This window comes from Xenopus laevis, chromosome 6L (assembly GCF_017654675.1).
Source record: "Xenopus laevis strain J_2021 chromosome 6L, Xenopus_laevis_v10.1, whole genome shotgun sequence".
Taxonomy (NCBI): Eukaryota; Metazoa; Chordata; class Amphibia; order Anura; family Pipidae; genus Xenopus; species Xenopus laevis.
This window is the reverse complement of record NC_054381.1, coordinates 145,009,188-145,029,361: the sequence shown is the minus strand read 5'-3', so window position 1 is coordinate 145,029,361 and position 20,174 is coordinate 145,009,188. Positions and strand designations below refer to the sequence as shown.

Sequence of the window (20,174 nt, the reverse complement as noted above, 5' to 3'; positions counted from 1 at the left end):
CATCATATTGCTATAATCGATTAGTATAAATAGACTTTTTTAGACCTGGCTTTCTATCTATCACCCTCTCCCACAAATCTGCTTGTTCTCTAAAATCACAGTCCTTGTCTACACTCCTATTCAGTCTTGTCTTCTGTTCTGCTAGTCACAGCTCCTTATGTCTCCAAATAGGCAACATTCAATTGGAGAAATGTTAATTTTGCAGTAATTTTGTTTATGTAATACGCATAAATGTTGGCAAGTTAGTTGCTTAGGCCAAAATACAGCAAAAGCTCCCTGTCTTTCTCACTAGAGTTCATTAGTTAAGACTAAGTGCAATATGGTCTTACTACTCATTCACACTGTTTGCTGGGGCTAATGATTATTTATTGAACTACAGATTAGAATATTAATAGCCAGGGAAGGACTTGAGCTTACATATTTTGACAAAATTTGGGTTCTATCGCCTGTGTGTTGGCAATTATTCACTTCTTTTTGTGTTCAACAAATGAAATTTTATCATTTTTAGCATATGGACAATACTACTGTGTGGGTTAGACAAAGTGCTGGTGATTGTTTCTAGTTTATCAATTTATTAATAATGCTAATGGAATTCTTTGGTGTTCATCATATCTAGACATCTATATACATATACATGTTACATACCTGATTGGCACACTCAGTATCACCGAATCCAGTTCCATTGATGGTTATTGAGTCATTTATTGTTCCAAAGGAAGGGCTAATACTGGTTATAGAAGGTGAGAAGCAGCTTGAAAACCCAAATGAGATAGAATTATTGGAAGGGATATTTGAAAGTTGAGCACACGCAGGCTCAGGTGCTATGCAACTAGCCACTGCTCTTGATAGATTTAGCGCTGGAGCTAAAGTATAAGTATAGAAAAATGATTTATATTTAGTAGATTCTGGGAGAAAGAATCTAAGAAACAATAGTGTATAACTAATCCGCTTTTCTTATTCCTTGTCCCACGCTCTACCATGTAGTATACCTTGGTGTGATTACACTTGGCCCTGTCTGTTTCAATTGACTTGGATTCTGAAATCATCTTTTAACAAAAGATTAATAGGCCAATTAATTAAATTCAAGTTTGTTTTTTTGCAAACATGAACCAATATTTAATATTTTTTAAGTCATGTAAAAAAAATAACTGTCTCACAAATTGAAGTATTAAAAAGTTGCAGATTGAAATCTCACTGCCTAAAACCTGTCGAGATGCCATTAAAAGAAGAATTTTAATAAATATTCCCCCATATTAAGTTGCATTATTATATAGGACACATTACTTGGGTTGTACTGGGCTTCTATCCCTCCAACAGACACATATAAGGCTCTGCTTTGTTCTCGAGCTGGAGATACATAAACAACTCCTTGTAGGAAAATGGTTCCAGCATCATTGACATAACCACTGCTGTAATAATAGGTTCCTGGAGATGTGAACTGGTAGGAGAAGACACCTATACTCAACAGAAGAAAATATAATGTTGTCACCAGAAAGAACAAGTCAGAATTAAAGCGGTACTTCAAAGTTAAAGAGATACTTCACCTTAATATTTACAAATTAAATTTTTGATGTGTTCTTCATAACTGAAAATGCTCTGCATAATCATATTAATAAAAAAATATACTTTGTTTTTAGGAGTAGCCAGATTAAAAACAATATTTTTAGATAAATGTACATTTAGGGCAAAAAGACAAATATTGGTAAGTACAAAGCCATACCAGATGGTGATTTGGTGGTTCCACTGATAAAGGTTTTGCCATCGTAAATTACATTTGCAGGGTCTGAGACAGAGAATACCCTGTATCCAACTCCTGTGATGAAGAGCTGTGGTTTCCATGTCCATACCACCGTATCCCCAATAGAAATATCCAACCTTGCTGGCAGCCAAGCATATCCACTTCCGTACACTGAAAGGAAGTCATGTTAGTGTAATGTAATCATCAAAACAGTTCAATAATACACTTGAAATAAGCTCAAGCCTTGTTACACCCAAAATAACCACTTGGATAAAACAGTATTAATAAGTTAAAAAAAAGTTTAAAATTATGTTATCGCCAATTGAAGGTATATGGTATAGTAGTATAGTTCTTATATAACATTTCAGTTCAAATGCCACTGGCACTGAATGCAGTCGATTCACCATTGTGTAGATCTCTCACCCCTCTAAAAATAAATTTTTTTGACAATTACTAGCAAATAAAATATGAAAACCTCTAAAACTTGTGCAGCTCCCATTGACTTCTATGGGACCTCAACTGCTTTCACTTGGCACAATTTTCTATTAGAGTTTTTTGTGGTCTTTACACTTGCTAAATCCCACATTTTTAGAGTTTTAGAGAAAATACAATTTGTGAATAAAACGGTGTTTTTTTAATTGATTTGGGTCAAAACATATATTATGCCTACTATGGATTTGTTTTGTTACAAATCTTTAGCAAACTCTTGATTTGCCCCTTCTAGTCAGTGTATGGTGTTCCTGTTCTGAGTAGCATTTTAGTTTTAAACATAGGGGTGGTCTGAACCAAATGTTGAGTCACAAATGAGTCTTGAACCTAGGAAGTCTGGGAACTTTTGTATTATTGTATCTGTCCTAGACATCTTCCAACTCAGTGACCTTATGTACTACTCTCCCTTTAATGGAATTAGTCTACACTACCAGCAAGGATTCTCAATATAACCTTATTTCAAGATTTTTAATTTACTTTATACATTTATAAATGTTAAGCAGCCCTTGTATGTGGAACAAAACGAAATACACTAAGATACAGGATCAATTGCAATGGAACTGAAGATTTCTATTCCACTCACCTGGATCTTTTCCATTGTTTGTCACAGTAAATACTTTGCCTGGACTTTGAATAGTACAAAATAATTCATTTTCTGAACTGGAGGTGATTTTGCATGGAACAGCTCCTGTATTCGACAAATCATTGTAATATAAAATGAATGTATATAAAATGTGATCATCCTGAAAACATTTCTCCTTAAAGCTAATTTTCATTGAACAATTGTATATGAAAAAATGGAATGTTTGTAATTTGGTATAACCAATATCTTACTGAATTCAGAGAATGGAAGGAACTTTATAGCTTCTATAGCTTTTAAATGTTAACTTAAAAATGTGCACCATAATATTTTGCTGACCCATAAAAGAAAATCTAAAATAACGGAGAACTAGAAATATTAGCATGGTACTGTGTAGTGTGAGCAGTTTACATTATATGGACATTTTTAAGAGCATGTCTTTGCCAGAACTCGAAAACTTAAACAGAGGAAAGATAGAGATGGATTGATAACTTGATTACAATTAAGTTCATGGTTTGAATAACTCCATAAGTCCATACGAGTAAGAAGGTGAGGTTTAAAATAGTGATAGTTTGTATAGTACCAGAAAACTCTTGTAGGATATACATGGTGATCCAGGAAGGCCACCATGGCTCCCATTTACTTAAATAGAACGTCTCCAGCTACTGAATTTTTCATAAAAATTGTAAAGCTTTTTAGTAAATCGGGAAAATTGAATCTTGGAAGACAATAAGTAAAAAAAAATGAGATCACAGTGATTTTCTCAAATTACAGAAGAAACAAGATCTTGAATAGTAATTAATAGAAATGTTGCCTTGTTACTAAATACAGGGTATGGGAACCCACAGATTTCACATGTTTACAGATGAAACATGTACACATACCTATTTGCACAACATTGTTTGTCTGATTACTGCTAAATCCAGAACCTGTCACCGTAATCTGAGTTCCTCCATAGAAAGAGCCAAACTTTGGATGGATACCATTAACTTCTAGGACATAAGTAATAGAGGATTGGTCCGGTGAACTAAAAATGAATTTCAACAATGGCAAACATGAAAACCTTTAATACAGTGTTAACAACATAATGTTCAGAATGACTTATTTACTATAGATAGATAGATAGATAGATAGATAGATAGATAGATAGATAGATAGATAGATAGATAGATAGATAGATAGATAAAGATATTGATATATATTACTGCATGATTACCTGTCTGATGCAAATCCCAAATTATCCACAAGCACCAAAACACTGTACTTCCCCGGAGGGTTAGAGGGCAGTGTGCATGTAATAGTTGATGGGTTCCACTGAAGTATTTGGCATATTGCTTTTCCAATAAGAACTGCGCTGTTGGGTGACTGGCTACCAAAACTGTTTCCAGAGATGGTCAGAACTGCACCACCTACCGAAAAAAATGAAGCAGCACTAATTTAACAAAGAAAAACAATGGAAAATGTACATAATTACAGTTACTATATTAATATTATGATATACTGTATTTAAAAAAAAAACTCAGTTCATGTTTGCCTTCAGTTCCGATGAACATCTGAGAGACAATTAAAATTAAAATTTTAATGTGATAAAATTTCCCACTGATAATAAATAAAAAAAAAATTTCTGGAGAACATAAAGAAATTTTATAAACCAGTAAACCAAAGGAATTAACGACAGAACTAAAATACAGAACTACTCGACTCGACATAGAGAGGCTTGAATCCTGGAAAAATGTTCCACCAAGACTAATATGAGTGGCTTAGTGGATAAGATGGAAATCCTCATATCAACATTTGGGAAGTCATTAGTACATACTCGTGTAAGTTGCAATGGACCTTGAATATGTTACAGAATCATCTGGAGCTTCAAGAATAAACAGAGATGACCAACCTATGGTCCTTCAATTGTTGGTGACTTGCAAATCATAGGATGCCTGTCATTGATTCTCATGTTTAGGGCTACAGCACTGCCTTTAGAAATTATTTCTCAAAATATTAATTTAATGCTATAGCAAATGTTAGATTTCACAACAGCAATTTTCTAAGTCATAGTTTTACACAGAGTTGCAAATATTGTATTGACTGTCGGGGTCAACGCCAGGTATAAAAATGGACAAATCGACTGCAGGAGATACAAGCAAAATTATGCTTTAAGGTGGGTTAGGGTGGTTTCCCACCATAACCAATTAGAAAAGACTATTTAGGTATAGAAATAACAAATATGACATGACCGTTCACCTAGTTCTGTCTCAAGGGTTTAGTCCTTGATTGAGGTATGATTAACTAGGGGATGTTTGCTAATCATGATAAGCCTGATGAAAGTCTGGGGACTTTCCACTCATGTCATACTGACCTAGAATATCATAGAATATTATTTAAAAAAGAGATGTAGTTTTAAAGTGGTATACAGGTATATAGTAGATATAGTATATATGTGATTATAATAAAGGCTACCTTATCATGACAAAATTGTTCTTTATGTCTTACCCAAAATGCTGCTGGTGTTGGAGCTGACTGCCGTTATCTTCGGTGTGAAGGAGGCGTTGTAGCTGAATGAGCTTGGAAATGTTTTGTTATTTCCATTTGTAAAAACAACTACATCCACAGATCCTTCTGCTTGCTGTAAAGGGGTAAATTATATGTTAGACTCTTTATGGCCCAAAAAAACTTTTTAGGCAAAATTTTGTGCACAAAACATTTTTGTGCCATTTCTTAACAATGCAACAGCCATACTATCAGCACAATTTTTTTTTAATTACCATAAAAGAACATTAAAATGATCATGGCTTTGTTCCCTTTTTCAGTGATTTTCAGTGATTTGACCCTTACCTTGCTGTTAATGGCTGTTAATGGCTAAAAGCTCTGATAACGTAGTGAGCCAATTTAGGCTTATCTCAATAGGTCCCTGGGCTAAAGATGAAATCATAATGCAGGGCCTTTGTAGACCCAATAAATAAATGCCAAATTGTTGACTGGACGGACCCTTTGTTTTTAATGCATTTGGATAAAAAAGTCGCCATAAGAAAAAACAGATATATCTTATTATTCATACCAATTTAATTAATTAACACTCAGAACATTAGACATGTATTTACCGCTTTAGTCCGACACTGGATTGTTGTTAAATTTACAAAAAGAACATCACACTCGGTGCTTCCAAACTGGACATTTGATCCTTCACTAAATCCGTTTCCAATCAATGTTACAAGTGTCCCCCCTAAAAGAAAACAAACCTTTTCACTTGAGAAATCTGTAGAGTCCACTCTTTCCACTCAAGCTTGAACATTTTTTAGAGAGATGATTTATCTAATTTGGCAATTTAGGAAAAATTACTTGTGAATATTAAGGGGCGGATTTATCAAGGGTCGAATTTCGAAGTGTAAAATACTTCGAAATTTGACCATCGAATTAAAATACTTCGAATTCGATTATCGAAGTCGAAGTATTTTCACAGAATTTGGCCATCGAACTATCAAAGTAAAATCATTCGATCAAACTATTTCAGTGATCGATCGAACGTTTTTACTTCGACTACAAAAAAATCGAAAAATGCATTAGACGGTCCCCATAGGCTAACATAGCACTTCGGCAGGTTTAATTTGGCGAACTATTGAAGTCGAAGATTTTTTAAAGAGACAGTACTTCGATTATAGAATATTCGAATATTCGAATATTCAAACTATTTCACTTTGAATCGAATTCGAACTTAATTCAAAGTCGTAGTATCCTATTCAATGGTCGAAGTATCCAAAAAATTACTTTGAATTTCGAATTTTTTTACTTCGAAAACTCCCTCTAATTCACTTCGACTCTTGATAAATCTGCCCCTAAGCCTCGAGGGCAATTCGATTTTATGTTATCTGTATTCTTACCTTCAAGGCTTCCTGAAGATGGTGACACTGCGGTGATGGTGGACTGTACAGTAAATGTTGTGTTCCCACCAGTGGATAACGCAAACCCAGAACCACCAATGTAGACCTTAATGGGGAAGGTACCGGCACTGGTTGGTTGGATCAGGCACTGGATTTCAGTTGCTTGTTGAGAAAAAAGTTAAATAAATAAATAAATACATTTGTTTCCATGAATAGGTGTGTAGTATAAATTCATTTAAAAATCATTTACAGCAGTGCATGCAAGAAATGATTAATATTAGTATTGAGAGAAAAATGTTAGCTGATGTTGAAGATCTATTATTCTGATAAGGGGTATTTCTGTAAGAAAGTACCATGCATTAAAATAAAGCTATACAAACACACCAAAACAAATTGTCAAATTGCTCAGAATGCACTTCAGTCTACATTTATTGTTTTTACTTTTACATTTCTCAATATTAGCAATAAATACTTTTAGAGTAAAGCTGGCCATAGATGTTGAGATTTTTAAGATCCGATCGTCATCGTGAGACCACCATTATCTCGGAACGATCGTACGAATTGTCCATCAACTAAAAAGACCAATTTGCCAGGAAAACAAAGGGGAGCTGCCTGCTTGGCCCTGCAAACATAGATAGATTGCACTGGGGCAGGCAAAGATTTTTTAACCTGGCCGATCAATTTCCTGACAGATGTCGGCCGAAAAATCGTAAGATGTTCGAACGTTCGAATACCACTAACCGCACGATAATTTCGAAGGATTGGTCGGACTTCGCTAAAATCTGACAAAATCTTTGCGTCTATGGGGACCATAAGACTATGAGAGAAATCTTGTAAGGATAAATGATAGAACCAATGAGTAGTAGATCATGGGTAGATGGCAAGGGTAGACAGATAGATAGACTAACCTTTTCCTTCCTAATCCCTCCTAGGTGACACATAAAAATGTCAATGCTGTACAAGCAACCAATGGAATTGACTTACCGGAGATACGAATAATTGTACAGGGTGAATCCCCAATTTTCACATAGCTTGTGTCATTGCTTGTCCCATTAGAGAATCCAGCTCCACTTATTAACAACACCTGCGATGCTGCATTTTCATAGACGGAAATTGAGAATTATTATAATACTGTCTAATACGAAAGTGCAATTAATATGAAATGATAACTAAATACATAAATACAAGCTCTTATATCATTTGTACTGTATATATTATTTTATATATAATGTTCTGTAGTTTTCTCTGCAAAAAATGTATGCTTTTTAACATTAAAAAAACTTACATGTAGTGGTATTTAAGCCACTGATTACTGGCGTTTGAGCTCCCATCCAGGTATAGCCACAGTTTCCAGAACATTTTGATGGGATGCCATTTATATAAACCTCAACCTAGAAAGATGTTTTGGAAAGGACGTTTGTTAGAACAGTACTCCAGTGCGATCTGAGAAACCTACATGGCAACCCCCCTCACTCACCCCTCATGAATACAGAGTTGCTGAACAAAGACAGTGCTGTATTCATTGGGGGAACTGTGGCATTTTCATGAATTATATGGTGCAAAGTATAATAAATATGGAGGATTGTGTCTTTTTTTGGCACTTTGTATGCTTCCCACACTTAGTTAATGACCCCCAATATTAAAAATCACAACCTTTCACGTTGCATTATATTTTAATTTTACAACTTAAATGCATTGTTTTGGTTCTTAGTATTGTTTTGGCAGGAGAAAAGGCTACAATAAATAATAAAAATCAAAATCCCATGGCTTATGCCTATGATACATATCAGTGCACTATGGAAATAAAGCTATAAGTTAAATGCAGAGTTAGTAGAATTCGTTACCTGTGGCTCCTTGTTGGGGGTCCTTAAGAAGTCACCCAACAAGCGCTGACGGAACAGACCTCCACTGATTAATTTTCTTGTAGTAACTGCAGCGTTTATGCCAGTCACTAAGGAATCATTTATCTGTGGACAGGAATTTATATCATTAACTTTCAATAAAAAAAAAAACCTAATTAGAACCTATATTCTGTACATAGAACCATTGAGTTTTATTTCAACAAACAACTTTTCATTTTGCTTCATTTACTTCTTCTCTGTAAATAAGAGGGTACATTGCATGGTACAAGTATGACATCCATTATCCTGAAATCTGTTATCCAGAGAGCTCCGAATTACAGGAAAGCCATCTTCCACAGACTCCATTTTAATAAAATAATACAGATTTTTACAAATTATTTCCTTTTTCTCTGTAATGATAAAACTGTACCTCGTACTTGATCCTAACTGAGATATAATTAATCTTTATTGTAGACAAAACAATTCTTTTGGGTTTATTTAATGTTTAAATGATTTTTTAGTAGACAAAGTACAGAGATCCAAATTATGGAAAGACCCCTTATCCAGAAAACCTCAAGTCCCAAGCATTATAGAAATAGGTCCCATCAGGGCCAGATTTATATAATGGGTGCCCCTAGGCCCGCTGCTGTTCGTCGCCCCTGTCCCCTCCCCCTTTACTAGTGTAAATTTTCATCATCTGGACTGGATCAATGAGGATTGGTGCACGGGAAATGTAAAAAATTATTGTTTCTCCAGTGCATCCCCAGTGTTTTTGAACCAATGTGGGTGTGGTTGGGCAGCATGCTGCCCCCCTAAAATCCTGCCGCCCTAGGCTCTGGCCTAGGTGGCCTTTCCACAAATCTGGGCCTGGGTCCCATACTTGTACGTTCAATGTTTCAATAGTATTTTTGGACATTATGGGCACAGGCCCCAAGCACAATGTCTACCTGTAACAGAGGCTGAGAGCCAGTGGATGTTAAATATTTTATCCTCCAGGAATATCCAGCACAGCTGCTGCTTTCGGGTGTTACAGAAACTTGTCCCAGTTCTGGTATGGTCTGCAAGGCATATTGCAAGTCTGTATTGTTTATGTTGACTGCAAGACCTGAAACATGAAAAGAAAAAAAAAATACAAAATTATAACTCGGTTAATGGTGGTTAATTGTCTATTTGACTACAGTTGGAACCCACACTGTTTCTTATACTAAAAAATGGTGCTTCCCATTGAAAATTAATTTGGCGAAATGCATTGGGGCCAGTTAGGCTCATGACACATCTTGGATTCCATAGCTGGAAGCAAACTTTTCAGTATTTTGGTTTATTAAAAGCAACAAAAACACATACCTTGAATCTGTTTCCCGTAAGCCTCTATACTGAATGTGCCCCCGATTGGAGGAGAAGCCGCCTGTGTTCTGTTAATATTAATCACAGTATCGTTGGGCCACAAATCCCCTCTGTAGGTCGCTGTGTTGTCTGAGCTGTTTTCAATGTTCTGCAAGTAGGAAAGAAACTTTAACTCTAACTTTTAACTTAAACTTTTTCATTTCAGAATATGAATTTGCTAACAAGAGAATAACAGTTTTAAAGATTTACATCAACATTTGATCACCAACTTTGTTTTCAGGGCACTATATATAAAATCAGAAAACATACAAGTGTTTGACAACATTTTCTATTTAATAGTATTGGGTGAATTTATTCGCCAGGTGCAAATTTGTGGTGAAATTCTGAGTTTCGCCTACGGCAAATGAATTCCGACGCTGGCTACGATTAATGGACGGCCATTGACTTTAATGTGCTCCCGTGTCATCTTTGACTCGGGGGCCAATTTTGATGCCGGGGAATTATCGCCAGCGTCAAAATCCGATTTTTGATAATTTTTGCCCGTTTCGCGAATTTCGAGGGAAATTCACGAATTTCACGGCGAAGCGAAATGGGACAAATTCGCACATCACTACTACTTAATTTACTTTGACTCTTTTTAAAAGTATACTTTTTATCTCCTATTTGATAAAAATTACCCATTTTTAATATATTACAGTTTCAATCTATGGGCCAAATTAATCTCAGTGAGAAAAAGGTTTATCACGTGATGTCATGGACGATACTCAATTTGAGATGCAATTCAATTCAGAAAATGTGAAAACTCTATAGAAGGCTATGGGAAAAAACTGGATAACTCTATACTCTATACTCTATTTTATTCTATTCATTGATTTTTTGCATCTTGATAAATGTTTTTTTTTTTTGATTTGGGGTTTTCTGAAATGATCTTAGATTTGTATTGTACTGTTTTACTGTACACTTTGAACCTTAGTGATTTTCTGCTCATTATTCTGCTCAATTTTAAGGTTTATAACATATGAGAGAAAGCCATCTTAAATGGATTTTCTTCTGTATTTCAGCATATACAAGGCAAAATAATAAATTTGCCACTGACACCCAAGATTGTAGATGCCTGTCATTGTAAACTTAGATGGTGATTTTTCAAACTTAGAGCTCTTAGGGAAAATGATCATGATTGCTGCAATAAAAATTGTAACTAAAGTCCTTTTCTTGCAACTCAAATTTAATTTTTTTTAATTCTTGAGCATATTTTATAAATATTTACATAGAATAGTCACTATCACATTTTGTTATGAAAAAAAAAAACTGTTTGCAAACTAAAATACAACTCAGGAAGGTTATATAATATCAGCTTTTTTCATCAATTCTAGAATTGCAATTGTAATAAAAATATAAAAAAAAAAAAAAATTTTATGTGATGAGATTTCAGAAAACGTTTTAGTAGTATCTAGTAGAGTTAAGCTTCAAGCAACTGGATTTTCTACTTTAGACAAAATACTGTCAGTCAAACAGGAAACAAATACCGCTGCAGCACCTCTTTGTTGCAAAAAGTGCAAACTTGAATTTATTAGGTCAAACAACCAGGCAATGTTTTGGGCTTACTCTTGCCCTTACTCAAGAAGAAATTTAAGTTTTCACCTTTTGCAACAAAGAGGTGCTGCAGTGGTATTTTTTCCTGTATGTCTATGCAAACCCTAGGCAAGGGTTTCCAGATTGCTTTGCACCCAACCTACAGGGTTAAATAAGGTGGTTGAAGCACACACAATATTGTTAAGATACTGTACTCTATGTCAAGAACTGAATGAATGAAAATGGGAAAAAAACCCATTGCAACGAGAATTAAAATGCTTTGAAAATGCCAAATAATAAAGTAGCTTGAACTCCCATGAGCTCAATAGATTTTATCTGTCCACATTTTTCATTTGAGTTTTTGAGATCTTTTCAATGAATAAATCTCAAACATTTAAAGAAAAATGTGAAATTTAAAAAAAATCAGGATAATTGTTTCATCTGATGTTTTGTGGAATCACAGAAAAAAACTTGATCTTGAATTTTATAAATAAATGTACCCTTTCTCTGGAGCAGGTACAGTTGTGAAAGCCTGTTGTATGTTTACTACCCATTTTAATTTGGAATGTTATTTCCATCCACCTCACAGTCAAGACAGTCTGACATTAGTCATAAGTGAGCTTCACGTATGGGTCAGATATCCATTATTAACAAATAAAAACAAATATATTTACCGTTGCAAAACCAACTGATAATAGTGGAATATTGTAGCCACAATTTGCTGGTGTGATGGTTATACTATACTGGTTTTTCAATGAGCCATTTGTCCGAGGAGCCACAGCAACATCCGAAATCATTATTCCTCTGTTAGCTAATGCAGGTTCTCTTCTTACAGTTGCACCTAAAAGGAAAAATATGTTTCCACATGAGCACAAACTAAAAGCATTAATGTACCTCCCAAGTATCCCTTTTAAGCAGGACAGCCCTGATTGGTGGATCTCAAACAGGGTAAAAAACGTATGCAGGATTCTGGGACGATTTGGAGTGTCTGAGCATCGCTGAATGTAACATTCCCATAAGGAAAGTTGAGAGGTATTATTAAAATCACATATACTTTTTATACAATCATCTGCTGTATTAATTTAAATGCAAATTCAAAATTACCATTGATATATTTGGTTGTAGCCACCTGTCCAATATAGAGCACATCAATGTAGAAGACTGAAGCCGCTTGTAGACCAATAGTTTGCACATAATAGTTTTTGCCAGGGAAAGTGGGTTTTATAAGGTTCAGCAAGTCAACACATGTGTATGTCCAGCTGAAAGTTAGAGTTGGAATAAAATGATTTTAACATTTGGGAAAATATATAACTAAGTTAAAGAGATCATTTTCAGCTTTAGGCAATTTAGTGTATATATCTCTTTTTTCCTATAGCTTCCTAGTTCTACTCAATTTCCACTTCCGGAAAGTCCCCAAACTCTCTTTCTCCTAAGCTACACATGTTAAAATCTTGAAGTCTTTCTGGATGTGTTTAATTAAATTAGACTTTCTTAGTAGACTTTCTCTGTATAGGTATGCCTTTAATGTATGTATGTACAGTATGAATAACTTCATTTGTAAAGTGCTCTTAAGGAGCCACAGCGCTGTATAATGCATAAAAGTACAATATATATATATATATATATATATATATATATATATATATATATATATATATATATATATATATATATATGTATAGGTATATGTATATATATATATATATATATATATATATATATATATATATATATATATATATATATAAAAGTATACACGGGGAAGACAAATCACATAATAAATATATACAGAATCATATCAGGACAAAGAGCTTAAGTGCTATGTGGTAAGAGACATAGTGGGAAGGAGCTTACAGTCTAAGTGGATAGGAGGATAACATACAGGCACAAATTGGAGATGAAAAAGTGCACAAGGTAAGGCATAGTCAGTAGGCACAGGACTAGGCTAATATTCTAGTGCTCCAAAAGGTAGGTTCTTCATTTTTTCTTGAAGAGATTGAGAGAGGATTCATTTACGGAAGAATTCAGGGATGGAATTCCACAGGTAAGGAACAGCAAGATAGAAAGGTTTGAGACAAGAGGTGGCAGTGCATGTGGATGGTGTGAAGAGAAGGTGGCTCTGAGAAGAGCAGAAAAGATGACCAGGAATGTATAGCGAGACAAGAGAAGAAATGTAGTGAGAAGCAGAGGAGTGAATGGCTTTGAATGTTAGTAGAAGGGTTTTATATGCTATCCTTTGCTTAACAGGCAGCCACAATAAGGATTTTAGTTGTGGTTGAGCAGGTTCCCTTTTAGGAGAGAGCAGAAGGATTCTGGTAGCAGAGTTTAAGATTGATTGTAGGGGAGAGAGATTGGAGTCAGGAAGACCGGTTAGTAGGAGACTGCAATAGTCTAAAAGGGATAAAATAAGGGCATGGATTAGGATTTAAGCTGTTGTTTGTGAAAGAAAGGGGCGTATCTTGGCTATATTACGGAGGAAGAAACAACAGATTTTGGCAGTATTATTAATAAGATTAGAGAAGGAGAGGGACTGGTCAAAGATGACCCCCAAGCAGTGTGCTGAGTTAACTGGGTTAATTGTCATGCCATCAATAGCAATGGTGAAATGAAGAGAAGGGCTCAGTTTGAATGGAAAGACCATGAGCTCAGTCTTGGCCAAGTTGAGCTTGAAGTGGAGTTGGTTCATCCAGGAAGAGATACAGTAGCTACTAGGCAGTCTGCTATATCTGAATGTCATCGGCATACAGGTGATATTTAAGGCCAAATGAAGATATATTGTCTATTACTTTAAGTGTATTACTTTTCTGTAGACAGGGCCTCAAAAACATAGCTTCATATACAAGGCAGTGCCTCTAAGGTGACCTGTGCTCCTTTCTACATACAATAACTCTTTATAAAGTACTATAAGAAAGCTGTGTAAGTAGTAAAATATATTTAGAGATCAGTACAGTTGGTAAAACTACATAGCAAATTAGCATAAATAATGTGATATTGTTCCTACTGGCTCCTATTGACTAAATGATGTCCACAGCAGTGGTAAATATTTGCATAATTACTATAGCTTTACAAATATGCTGTTAATTAAATACCAATGTTTGCACTTGAAAATTACAAATATTTTTTATTTTCCTCAAATACAAGAATGTAGGTTTTTTTGTTATAAATCTGGAAATGAGTCTGTTATTAGTTTTCAGAAATAAATACGCATGTTAAATCATTAGTGCATTTCTCATTTAGCGCTGCCCCCTCGGTTAAAAGTTCCAGATTAATCTCTTAAGAGATCATTGCCCTTACCTATCTGACGCCGGAAACTCATAAGGAAAAATTGAGTTTACAGTAACCGTGCCTGAACCTGCTTGGTATAGGAAACCAATGCTAATTCCACTCGCTGGGGCTCCTTTATATGCAAAGCACATCTGGGGAGAATAGTAACGTTACAGTTAGACTATATCTTTGCTATAAAACTGTTTCAGATGTAGAATCTTTAATAAACAGGATATAATTAAGCATCAGCTAAACAATCACAGGACCAAATGTGCAAATATAATGATCTTTGCAAGTAATCGCAGGCTCAGTGTAGATGGTGAAAAGACAAAAAAATCAGGTTACATTGGGGGGGGGATATAAAAAAGATCGCAAAGAGAAAAATAATTTCCACAAATAAGTATAAAAATTTGCATTCCACAATGTAATGTTCCTCCTTAGATCGTTATTGCATTAGGACTTTTAAAGGGGTGGTTCACCTTTAAGTTTACTTTTAGGGGCACATTTACTTAGCTCGAGTGAAGGATTAGAATAAAAAATACTTCGTATTTCGAAGTATTTTTTTGGCTACTTCGACCTTCGACTACGTCTTTGACTTCGAATCGAACGATTCAAACTAAAAATCGTTTGACATTCGACCATCCGATAGTCGAAGTACTGTCTCTTTAAAAAAAACCTAAAACCTACCGAGCACCAATGTTAGCCTATGGGGAAGGTCCCCATAGGCTTTCCTAGCTTTTTTTGATCGAAGGAAAAACGTTCGATCGATGGATTAATATCCTTCGAATCATTCGATTTGAAGGATTTAATCGTTCGATGGAACAATTTTTCCTACAATCGTTCGAACGAAGGAAATTCGGTAAATCCTTCGACTTCTATATTCGAAGTCGAAAAAAATGTTACTTTGACGGTCGAATATCGAGGGTTAATTAACCCTTGATATTTGACCAATAGTAAATGTGCCCCTTAGTATGTTATAAAATGGCTCATTCTGAGCAACTTTTTAATTGGTCTTCATTGTTTATTTTTTATTGTTTTTGAATTATTTGCCTTCTTCTTCTGACCCTTTTCAGCTTTCAAATGGTGGTCAGTGACCTCAACTAAAAAACAAATGCTCTGTAAGGCTACACATGTATTGCTATTGCTACTTTTTATTACTCGTCTTTCTATTCATATTCTGGTCTCTTATTCAAATCAGTGCATGGTTGCTAGGGTGATTTTGGCCCTAGCAATGAGATGGCTGAAATTGCAAACTGGAGAGCTGTTGAATAAAAAGCTAAATAACTCAAAAACCACAAATAATGAAAAGTGAAAACCAATTGCAAATTGTCTCAGAATATCACTCTCTACATCATACTAACAGTTAATTTAAAGGTGAACAACCCCTTTAATTGCTCATTGCAAACATTTAAACCCTAAAACTGAATATGGCTAAAACATGTTGTAAATACTGAACTTATTGTACCAGCCTAAAGTTTCAGCTTGTCAATAGCAGCAATGATCCAGGACTTCAAACTTGTCACAGGGGGTCACCATGTTGGAAAACCTCGCATGCTCAGAAGCTAAGCTTAGGGGTCGTCACAAAATTATCAAGCAAAGTATGAGGTTGATCTGTAATATAAGCTGATGCTACAGGGCTAATTATTAAATTCTGCTATGCCATGTAGTAATTATCTGTATTAATTACTAATCAGCCTTATATTGTGACATTTCTATTCTATGTGTACTGTATATTGTGAGTGGGTCCCTAAGCTCAGTAAGTGACAGCAGCACAGAGCATGTGCAGTGAATCAGCAGAAAAGAAGATGGGGAGCTACTGGGGCATCATTGGAGACACAGATCTTTACTAGTGATGGGCGAATTTGCGCCGTTTCGCTACACCGAAAAATTCACGAAACGGCGCCAGCATCTCGTTTTTGAAGCCGGCGCCCGTTTTTGAAGCCGGCGCCCATTTTTTTTGACTCGCGATTTGCGAATCGCGCAGATGCGCCGCAAATTCGCGCCTGGTGAATAAATTCGCCCATCACTAATCTTTACTGCTAAAGGGCTGTGGTTGCCTTGGGCTGGTACAGAAGCCCAAAACATCATGTACAACATTTCTAGCTACTTCTTTATGCTTTAGCACCCTTTTAAGAAGTTGCTGAGTTAAAACATACACAAACAAGCTGTGTATTTCCTGTACAGATAACCACTGTGAGACATGGCTCCTCTGCACAAAGGGATTGGTGGTCTCCCAGCACAATAATGTAACTTGACAGAAGTGAGGTTTGTTCTGTATCACTGGAGTATTATTAATATTATTCCTATTGTGAATAATAAACTAATTGCTCTGTACCAAAAGGAATCTAAGATTAGAAACAATACTTTAGTGTATGTACAAAAATAACACAATAAAATCAATAATCAGTGCTGACATTTGGATAAGTTAGCGATCCATTGTCATACCGATGCTCCTTGTCACGTGTGCTTTCTCTCTTCTTGGCTCATACAGGGAAAAATAAATGAATGTTTGCGCTTAGGTCTCAATCAGATATTTTTAAAGAAATGTTGTTTCCATTCCAGTTTTCTGATTGGTGACTCCCAGTAGCCAATTAAATATCATTCTTTTGTGTTGGTTAACAATTGAATTACTTGTTTACATTACATTTAGAAGAAACTGAAATTGTAAGAAATATAATTACCTGGCTGTGAATGGCCAATGAAATAAGGCCATATTGCGTTCGGTCAGGCCTAAGATCCGCTGAATCATATATAGTTACTGGGTTCTTCAAAGAAAAGCGGCCACAAAATGCTGGAGTTTCAGTGTTTGTCAGAGAGCCTCTTAGGTTATTCAGCTGCAGAAAAATAGACAATATCTCAGCTAAATATTTTGTGATCAAACACTTGATGGTGATTCAGATCACTATGGGCGCAAGCACATTTAGGAGGTTATTTATCAAGGTCCGAATTTATCTCAATATCGGCTGCTACAAACTCCGATCTAACCCGCTCGTGTTTTTAACGCTTTTTAATTATTACATTTTCCCGAAAATTACCTTTGCGGGAAAAGCTCCGATTTTCACAATATTTTCGTGAATTTTCACCGAAAGCTTTGAAAACATTGTGAAATTGCCCGAAACCCCTGACACAACCAAAAATCAATGGGACTGTTCCCATTGACTTTCATGCAACCTCGACAGGTTTGAGATGCCGTGTTTTTATATTCACGCTTTTTAGCCCTCGGGGTTTAATAAATTCTGAAAAATTTGTGATTTTTTCAAACCTATTAAAACACAAAATTTTTTTGGGATTTCGGGGAATTTCGGGTATTCAGAGAATAGTAAATAACCCCATACTCTTTTTTCTGTGGTTCAAATACCACATGACCACTTTAATTCCATCACTGAGAAATATCCTATTCTCTTCATTTATATCTTGCCAAATTTTCTTATGTTTGTGTTTAAAAGATACCAGTATTGTTCATCCATCAATAAATCTAAGCATTGCTCTCCTCACATGTGTTTCCCCTGAGCCAAATTACCTGAAATAACTAGCCTTATAAGCAAAACTGGCCAAATACAGGATGTAAAAGGTTGCCCACTCTGCCCTTCCACAACTTCTTACTGGCCTGTTAATCTGGCAGAAAATTGTCCAGATATCTATTGAGCAGATTTAAAGTGTCTTGGGACAATTGTTTATATATTTGGTATTACTACAGTAACTGGTTTTAGCTGTTGTAGCCAGCATATTTACAAAAAGGCATTACGTTTGCCCAGGTGCAGTAATCCTTGTCAGCCAATCAGCGGGTAGCATTTATTGGTCACTTTTTTAAGAGCAAACATCTTATTGGTTGCTATGAGAAACTTGTATTATCTTGCTTTTCATTACATATAGGGGTAAAGGAAATCTGATGTAAAGTCACTTGCAGTAGTGCAATGCTGATGGCACACTGGGTGTGTTCTCTAAGGAATATTTTGGGCATCTACATATAGCCAAGACTGCTGGTGCTGGTGCTGCCTTTACTTGGGTGGGAAATGTATCAATAGCTGAGTGAATACCGGAGTGAAATCGTTTTCATAATTCTTGAAGAATTTGACTGCACTATTTTCTGTGTACTTCACATAAACATCTGGGCATGTAGAATTCAGCATCTCCTCAATGGCAGTCTCCACCTGGGATAGTAAAATATATCACGTAAGAACTCACTTACTGTAACAAAGAATTATCAGGTTTTAATATAGTGAAGACACATTTCTGCAGAGAGATTAAACATCACTCAGATCAGTCCTGCCCCAGTGGAGCTTACAGTTTAAGGTCCCTATCACATTCACAGATACTATGGCAAATTTAATCAGGAGCCAATTAACCTGCTTGTATATTGTTGAAGTGTGGGAGGAAATAGGAGTACTAGGTGCTAACCACTGAACTGGAAAAAAGTTGTCTAAGGGGCAAGATTTATTAAAAATTTAATATGCAGAATGATTCCCAGCAGGTCAGTCTTATTTTTATCTTTAAATGTAAACCCTCAAAACAAATTAATGTTAAGTTTCTCAGAGCACTTTTCTAAGCACTTTTGCAGTTTACACACATTTTTTCTAGTTTTCAAGAAATTAGCAGTTTGTAAAGGGTTAAATACATTGGATAAGAAAGAAGAGCACCACGTGCTGTTCATTTCAGCTGTATGGCTACAGTCAGCTGAAAATGTATTTTGTGAATATGAACATGATGTTGCTCTGTTTAGAAAATGACACAAGTGAACACAAAAAAAGTAATCTGCCATTTTCTGCAGATTTGTTACACTATTGAGTTTATTAGGAAATAGCAAGGTAATCAGTATGTACTCAGGCTAGGAACCCCATCCACCCTTACATTTTTTTACACTGGAAAACCAGACTCATCATAACTCATGACACATCATTCCAACAAACCTCTGTAGATGATGCATTATAGGTGATAGGTCTGGAGTAAACTCCATCCCACACTAGGGTGAAGGTGCTCATGTCCGCTATTCCTTTGGTCTGTTCTGCCACAGTCACAATAAGGTTCCTCTTATCTGGAATCTCATAGGAGAGCAACTGGAATTCACCTAAGGAAATAGAGAAATGAGAATAATGTTCTCTTTAAGTAACAAGTTGCTAAAATTATTCTTTTTTTGCAAAATGCGTTTTGGCCTTTAAACACAGAATTGACTGGGGGTGTAGGGCCTGTAGGGCTGGCTAATGAGAAAACATACCTCTCTGAGAGTTGAAAGTCACGGTGTAGATATTCTCATTGCTCCCACTTGTCATGGTTACACCTACAGTGTCTGGTCTCAGAGACCACAAGTTGTTTAGGGCAGTCTGAACATCAGCAGCCGACGCATCAGCTGACAAATAATCTGAAGAGTTAAATGGAAAAGATGGTATAGATATTGGTTTATATTATTATATATGTGAGTGTATAGATGTATAAGTATGTGTGTATATGTGCACTGGGGATCATTTGGAGGGGTTGAA

General features: G+C 35.6%; 1 protein-coding gene across 1 annotated transcript in view; it reads right to left on the bottom strand.

The window, feature by feature from the left end:
* The window catches only part of LOC108718599 (fibrocystin-L), a 94,821-nt gene that overhangs the window by 50,919 nt on the left and 23,728 nt on the right, over positions 1-20,174 (bottom strand). Inside the window, exons 18-38 of the mRNA XM_041566613.1 lie at positions 19,913-20,056; positions 19,608-19,765; positions 18,738-18,851; positions 17,382-17,534; positions 14,731-14,852; positions 12,541-12,695; positions 12,111-12,277; positions 9,865-10,012; positions 9,468-9,625; positions 8,524-8,646; positions 7,965-8,070; positions 7,664-7,771; positions 6,680-6,841; positions 5,903-6,024; positions 5,295-5,427; positions 4,024-4,216; positions 3,692-3,834; positions 2,811-2,915; positions 1,721-1,909; positions 1,285-1,455; positions 646-863 (exon numbers count right to left, since the gene is read on the bottom strand). Coding sequence (XP_041422547.1) covers positions 646-863; positions 1,285-1,455; positions 1,721-1,909; positions 2,811-2,915; positions 3,692-3,834; positions 4,024-4,216; positions 5,295-5,427; positions 5,903-6,024; positions 6,680-6,841; positions 7,664-7,771; positions 7,965-8,070; positions 8,524-8,646; positions 9,468-9,625; positions 9,865-10,012; positions 12,111-12,277; positions 12,541-12,695; positions 14,731-14,852; positions 17,382-17,534; positions 18,738-18,851; positions 19,608-19,765; positions 19,913-20,056 — 3,092 coding nt within the window. The remainder of the gene's footprint in view (positions 1-645; positions 864-1,284; positions 1,456-1,720; positions 1,910-2,810; positions 2,916-3,691; positions 3,835-4,023; positions 4,217-5,294; positions 5,428-5,902; positions 6,025-6,679; positions 6,842-7,663; positions 7,772-7,964; positions 8,071-8,523; positions 8,647-9,467; positions 9,626-9,864; positions 10,013-12,110; positions 12,278-12,540; positions 12,696-14,730; positions 14,853-17,381; positions 17,535-18,737; positions 18,852-19,607; positions 19,766-19,912; positions 20,057-20,174) is intronic.